Source organism: Mus pahari, chromosome 7, assembly GCF_900095145.1.
Source record: "Mus pahari chromosome 7, PAHARI_EIJ_v1.1, whole genome shotgun sequence".
Lineage (NCBI taxonomy): Eukaryota > Metazoa > Chordata > Mammalia > Rodentia > Muridae > Mus > Mus pahari.
This window is the reverse complement of record NC_034596.1, coordinates 80,936,688-80,944,338: the sequence shown is the minus strand read 5'-3', so window position 1 is coordinate 80,944,338 and position 7,651 is coordinate 80,936,688. Positions and strand designations below refer to the sequence as shown.

The following is a 7,651-nucleotide window of genomic DNA, read 5'->3' as shown; positions in this document are numbered from 1 at the left end:
CTGTCCTGGAACTCACTTTGTAGACCAGGCTGGCCTCGAACTCAGAAATCCGCCTGCCTCTGCCTCCCGAGTGCTGGGATTAAAGGCGTGCGCCATCATGCCCGGCTCAAAAAGTATCTCTTAACTGCTAAGCCATCTTTCCAGCCACCTTGGCATGCAGTTTTAAGTACAGCTCTGGAAGCAAATATATGGGCAATTGTGGAATATGCAAGAAAATGCTGGCTTTGGGGTTGGGCATGAGAGCACACGCCTGTAGTCCCAGCTATTGAGGAGGCTGACACAGGAGGCTCACATGAGGCTTTGTCCAGAACTTGGGTTATGTAACAAGGGAGAAAAATGCAGGCTTTCAAGTTTAACAGATGTGTTTGGATTCTGGCTCTGCCACTTGCGGTGTATGACCTTAGTCTAAATACCTAGTCTCTCTGAGTTTCATTCTTCCTGTTAGATGGGGATAATTACAGTATTGCTCTCACATAGATACAGTAAGAATTAACTCACACCAGGTGACAGTGGTGTTATGAATCAATGACTTGTGTAATTCACAGAAAACAGGGAGTCATAGCCAAGATTCTCCCTTTAGTTTGTCTTGTCAAACCAATTTCATGTCATTGTTTCACAGGTGTGATTTACTTGATTTAATTTTAACTCTATCTAGTGGTTAAATGGCCAAGTGTAGGCTGTGAGGTAGTACACTTGGGTAGATCTACAACTTCTTGAACTAACAGTGAAAATTTGTTAGACTGGGGTCCATCTAAAGGATGGGTACTTTGAATGCTATGGCCTTGTTTTTTGTTTTGTTTTGTTTTTTGAGACAGGATTTCTCTGTGTAGCTCTGGCTGTCCTGGAACACACTCTGTAGACCAGGCTGGCCTCAAACTCAAGAGATCTGCCTGCCTCTGCCTTACAAGTGATGGGACTAAAGGCGTCTCACCATTGGCCTGGCTATGACCTTGTTCTTAATGCTCTTTGACCTTAGTTCTGATTAGAGATTGAAAAGAAGATACCTAAGTCAGTGTTGGCAGGCAAGGCCACACACAAGTCTGAAGGTTAAAAGTTATCACACCAAAGGCTATGAAAATGAAAGGAAGAGGAAGTGTTGGTTGCATTAAAACACATAAAATTTATAAAGGCACTGATGTTATAAGATGAGGGAGAATTGGTTAGGGGGTAAGTTGTGTGGCAAGACTGATTTACAGATTCATTCATCACTCCTGGAGTACACACTGTTTACCATGGAGGAACTACATAGATAAAAAGGCAGTAATTCCTGTGGGCCCTGAAGGGGATAAGAACTCCACAGGAAGACCAACAGAGTCAACAAACCTGGACCCTTGGGGCTCTCAGAGTCTGAACCACCAACCAAAGAACATACATAAACTAGACCTAGGTCTCCCTGCTCATATGCAGCAGATGTACAACTTGACCTTTATGGGAGTCCTGAACAACTAGATGGGGGGGGGCTACCCCAAAATCCGTTGACATGGGAGATGTTCTACTAGCTGGGCTGCCTTGTCTGGACTCAGTGGGAGAGGAAGCACCTAGCCTGCAGAGACTTCAAGTGTCAGGGTTGGGGGATACCCAGGGGATCGATCCCTACCTGGTCAGAGGAGAAGGGATGGGGGAATGGAGAAGGATTGTAGGAGAGGATGACAAGGAGGGGGGCAGTGAGCGGGATGTAAAGTAAATAAGTAAAAACTAAAAAATTAAATTAAAATTTTAAAAATGGCAACAATCCCAATCCACTCACTGAACCCAGTGTAGCAGGGAGCTGGAGGTTTTATTTTAAATCCCAAGCATTAAGATGTTATAGTGAGGGCTGGAGAGATGGCTCAGCGGTTAAGAGCAATGACTGTTCTTCCAAAGGTCCTGAGTTCAAATCCCAGCAACCACATGGTGGCTCACAACCATCTGGAAGGAGATAAAATACCCTCTTCTGGGGCATCCAAAAACAGCTACAGTGTACTTACATATAATAAATAAATAAATCTTTAAAAAAAAAAAAAAAAAGATGTTATAGTGAGAGAGAAAAGATCTTCCACATCTGCTGTGATACCAAGAACAACAAGCATTTGTCAGAACCTGCAAGGAAAGGAATAGCTTTTCTAGAGGGGACCTAGAGGGGACCTTCTAACATGTGCAGAGGCCCCAAGGTCAACCTAAACAGTTCGTCGGGCACATTTGGGACTGGGGAAGAGAACGGAACACAGACACATTAGGCTAGTCCTGGGCATTCCTGGACCCTGGTATGCCTTACCATAGGTGATGACCAGCAGCACAAAGTTGAGGTTTTTGAAGAGCCGGACAATGGAACTTAAGTACGAAGCATCAGTGGTCGTCAAGGCATAGCTCAAAGACTGGGCCCTGCTGGGAGGGTGCTTGGGCTTCTCCTTGAATACTAAAAGGAATAAAGACAATAAAGTAATAGGGATGATGGGAAATTCCTGTGGTCCCACCCCAGGGGTACCAGCTGTACAGACGCAGGCTACCTCCACCATCTAGGGAGGGACTGAGACTGTAAAGGAAATAACATTGTTTCCAGAGAAACCTCTCCTAAAATTATTTCTCATTGCCTGAGGCTTTGCCCAAAGTCTTTTTTTTTTTTTTTTTTAAATTCTTATTTATTTATTTATTTATTTAGCCTTTTCTTTTCTTTGGCAGTAGAGGGGGTGGAAGCCAGGGCCTCCAGCAGGTGAGGCAAACACTCAACCCCTGAGCTTCTACCTACCTCTAACACTGTCCTGTTTATTTTATTGCCTTTTCTTTAATAGCCCCTACAGGGCTGGAAATATCGAGCCTCCGGCAGTGTTCAAAGATCAAGGCAGCCTATAATACCTAGCAAATAACCTATCACAAAACAGAAGTGGGCATACACATGGGGGAAGGGGGACTTTGGAAAAAGTCCAGTGAAAGCTGGACTTTGGAAGGTTAGGAACCCTGTGAGTGGCTAAACTCCAGAGCTTCAAAGGGGGATAGGACAGATGTGTGACTACAGAATCACGGAGTCTGGCACATGGCCGCCACGCTGTTCCCTGAATCGATGAAAGTTACAGTGGCAGAAGTTGAGAGCAAACTCCTACTTTCACCAGCGCTGAATGAGACTCTTCTTAGGAGAGAGAGACAAGCTCCAGGAGCGACCAACCACTCCCTGTGTCAAAGGCTGAAGAGAGACTCTGGGAAACTGTCATTTAGAGTCGAGTTCCGCACAGCTGGTGTGATGTGACTCTATCAAGCGGCCATTTGCCTCGCTGCAGGGCAGAAGTGTTTAGCTAGTCCTTTGACTAAACTGGCTCTCGAGCAAGGCCACTGACTACATGGCCTCTGGCAAGCCCCCTGAGACCTCTCCTGGAAGGTGAGCAGTCTGCCTCCAGAGGAAGTTCTGGAAATGAGGTCGGCTCTCGGAGCAGATCAAAGCACCCCCAGCACCTCCCCCCAGCCATTCCAGCTTTGACTTCAGAGCCCTGCCTCTTCCGTCTCCAATAATAGTTCTGGACAAATGCTCTCGCTGGAATTCGCCATCCATTGTCTTGGCTGTTCAACTCCCTTCCATGCAAGGTGATTTAGGTCTCCAGCATCGGGTGTTCTCTCAAGGATTTGACAGCCATGGACCAGTACTCAGATAAACTTTTGTTTCCAGCCTTCACTCAGTCAACTATGAGCTAATAAAATACCCAAGCATAGCAAAGTTCTACCACCTAGGTTTGCAGTTGCAAAGAGCCAGGACCTCACTAACCTCCAACACAGGCATTTGGAGGCAGGCATGGTAGAATTTAAAACTTGAGTGGAATCAAGAGGCCCTGAGCTAGTTCATTCTTCCTTGCTCCCACTCACAGCTCCCTGCTGCTAACCCTAGAGAACGCTGTCCTGACTAAGAAACCTGGAATGAAATACCATAGAGAGCAGTGGTCTGAGATACGCATTTAACTACGTGACTCTGCAGGTGAGCCAGCACACAGGGATAAACCTTTACCACCTGACATTAGACTTTAGGGCAGAGGGTAACCTTTAGATGGGTGACTAACAGTTTAACAGGGAAAAAAACTCTTTGGACATCTCTGAATCCGCCTTGATCATATCACTTACATGGAAACAATACGCGTTTCTTTTTAATTCTTTTGCTCACTTTTGTTGTGGGTTCGTTATGTTTTATTTGATTTCTCTGAGACAGGGTCTTCCCTATAACATAGGTTGTCCTTGAATTAGTCATTCTCCTGCCTCAGCCTCCAGAGTGCAAGGATCACAAGGGGCCAGCCAAGACACATAAATAAGCAAATACTTGGATGAGTAATTGGACGTCTGTGTAAAATGTTAATAGCAGTTACCTGAGCTTGCTTGTTGGAACTAAGTTTTCAAGGACAAATTAATGGCCATTACTTTCTTTGCACTTTGTTATTTTGAGATTGTCCACGGTGCATATATTACTCATAATTAGTAATAAGGATAAAGAAATTTGGTCCCCATGTATTCTCAGGCTAAACTCAGATTATTAGCATTTGTGGAGCTAGTTAATACATTATTATTATTATTATTGTTATTATTATATTATAATCTGCAATGTGGCATTAAACATGCTTGGATTTCAATCCACTCCTAGCCAATTGCTAGTGGTCTAATCTGGAATGACTTCCTGAATTTTCCTCAAGTCTTAGCTTCCTTACTGAAGAGGGTCTACAAGGCAGCTCAAGGCTGTTGGGGACGAGATGAAATAAGACATTCTTGGGTTTTCTTCTTTTGCTTTGCTGTTGTTGTTGTTGGGGTATGAGACAGGGTAGTAGTCTGGCTGCTACCTGTGTAGCCTTAACTGTACTAGAACTTGCTCTGTAGACCAGGCTGGCCTTGAACTCACAGATCCTCCTGCCTTTGTTTCCTTCCTAAATGCTGGAATGAAAGGCACGCACCACCAAGCCAGGCTTGTAATCAGATGCGGATCAACACAAGGCTTAGGACACTGCAGGTTCTTCCAGGGGCCTCAATAAAATGACAACAGTCTACCTAATTCTTCAGGTGAGATGGGAATGGAGAACCGGTCAACCACCATTAAACCTTTCCTGGGCTGATAATGGAGTACATAGTATCACTTAGAACTGTATTAGGGACAATTTTACTCGGCTAAAACATCTGAAAAAGGCAAAAGGCCTGATCTACAGTGTCTCTAAGTATCTGTGGTATTTAGGGCCTTGTTCAAGTGCCACCAGGGTTGAAATAACTTCCCCACCTCCTGCCCACCAGCAACCTACTAATGATCTTACCGATGATGACAAGGATGAGGAGGAGAGTGGCCACACCTCCTATTATGTAGAACATGATACTGATGTGGTAGGCAAGCTTTTCCGGGTCTTTGATGTTGGGTACCAGAACAGGAGGGACCAAAAACCCAATTGCAATTCCAAGCTATGTAGAAGACAGACACAACCAGTCAGTTATCAAATGGCCAAGAACCAAGAGACAAATTTAGAGACTACTATTTGGAAACATACTTTCTCAGGCTGGGGAGATGGTTCAGTTGGTAAAGTGCCTAGCATCCATGCATGAGGATTTGAGCTCACACACCTAGTACCTACATAAAAACTGAGTGTGGTCTCATGTGGCTGTCATCCCAGCACTGGAAGGACAGGGATACATAGGTCCCTAGAGCTCATTGGTGGGCCAGCCTAGCAGAATCAATGAACTCCTGTCTCAAAAAACAAAGGTAGAGCAGAAATGGAGTGCACCCAATGTTAACATCTAGCCTCATGTCAACATGAGCACATACATATGCACACACCCATACACATGTGCACATATAAAAAAATTAATTCCAAACTTCTAGTTCTTCCTCACACACATATCAGAATTATTTTCCCCACCAAGAGTCTTTTCCTTGACAACTTGACTCATACACAGTTCTGACCCAAAAACTATGGAGGAGGCTGGCTCTCCTTTAGTGCAAACTAATGAGCAATGGCTTCCACATCCCCGTCTCTGAGAGACAGTAATATACTGCTGACCTTTTTCTTCTCGTGCTATTGAAGTGATCAATTTCTATGAATCTGTTAACCCAGTGCTAAGAGTTCAGTTGAAAAAGCTTCTACAAGCCGGGTGTGGTGGTGCACCCCTTTAATCCCAGCACTTGGGAGGCAGAGGCAGGAGGATTTCTGAGTTTGAAGCCAGCCTGGTCTACAAGGTGAGTTCCAGGACAGCCAGGGCTATACAGAGAAACCCTGTCTTGAAAACAACAACAACAAAAGGTTGATGGTTCAGTTCATTGTGTAATAACTTAGCAACAGCCAAAGTCTCTGTAGTGTGAGGTCACACACGACTGTAAAATGGTTACACACACACACACACACACACACACACACACACACACACACACACATACGTACATCAGTGTTAGAGTGCAAAAACCCCAGGACCTGGCAAATAATATAACCTGGGTGTCCCTGAGATCAGAAACACTGTGATTCAGCAGTAACTAACTAATATACAACTCCCAAAAGTTGGGCCACTCTCAGTTGTCTGGAGCCAGTCCAGTCCAGGGCTTTCTCTTGGGCCCGGATGTATGGAGAGGAACATAGTTTCTTGACTAAAAACCAGGAACTTGCTCAGAAAAGTCAGTAATAGCCTGGGGCCAGGGCCTTGGGGGAGCTTCCCTCTTGGATTGTGGGAAGCTACTTTGCCCCAATTTGAAGGCCTGTGGTTATCTGTCCCAAGGCCCCTGAGTGCTCAGTCTGTGGCGCACTTGAGATAGCCTGTGTTCCCTTTGTGCAACATTGCTTGGTTAGCTTGTGACTGAGTCCAGAGTCTGATGCTCTGGTCCCATTTTCCCCTGCAAACAGCATATAAGACGGAGTCTTCTTAATAAACTTGCTTGGCTTGAGCCATCAACTCATAAAAGACCTTCAGGTCCTAATTCTCCTATCTTCGTCATTTTTCTCATTCCTGCCCCTCCCCATCAGGAGTCTGTCAGTGAAGACCAGCCTGTTCTTCCAGGTGACATAACACCAAGGCAGAGACTGGAGAGAGCTCATCAACTCTGGCAGGCTTGCTATTCTACAAGCACAGGATGGACAGATGGACAAAAGCTCTTCCCCCTCACCGTCATGCCCTTCCGTTGCCTACTCACTTCCTGCTCAGGCATTTCCTCTGACAATTACTGTTAATCAAATGGCCCTAGTGGTTCCTAGCTTTGAAGTAGTCACATATCGGGCTGGTGAGATGGCTCAGTGGGTAAGAGCACCCGACTGCTCTTCCGAAGGTCCAGAGTTCAAATCCCAGCAACCACATGGTGGTTCACAACCATCTGTAACAAGATCTGATGCCCTCTTCTGGAGTGTCTGAAGACAGCTACAGTGTACTTACATATAGTAAATAAATAAATCTTTTTTTAAAAAAAAAAAAAGAAGAAGTAGTCACATATCAGCAAAAGACTGTGTGTAGGGACTGGAGAGTTGGCCCAGTTATTAAGAGCACTTGCTGTTGTTCTTCCAGAGGACCCAAGTTCTGTTACCAGCATGCACACAGGGGGCTCACAATCACTTGTGGTTGAATCTGATGCCCCCTCTTCTGCCCTCCATGAGCACCTGCATATATATGCCACACATGCACATATACACATACACGCACATACACACATACACACACACACAAACATACACATTCACACAAATCATTT

At 45.1% G+C, this 7,651-nt stretch overlaps 1 protein-coding gene across 1 annotated transcript in view; it reads right to left on the bottom strand.

Moving 5' to 3' along the window:
- The window catches only part of Flvcr2 (feline leukemia virus subgroup C cellular receptor family member 2), a 65,765-nt gene that overhangs the window by 25,063 nt on the left and 33,051 nt on the right, over positions 1-7,651 (bottom strand). Inside the window, exons 2-3 of the mRNA XM_021202490.2 lie at positions 5,247-5,388; positions 2,255-2,395 (exon numbers count right to left, since the gene is read on the bottom strand). Coding sequence (XP_021058149.1) covers positions 2,255-2,395; positions 5,247-5,388 — 283 coding nt within the window. The remainder of the gene's footprint in view (positions 1-2,254; positions 2,396-5,246; positions 5,389-7,651) is intronic.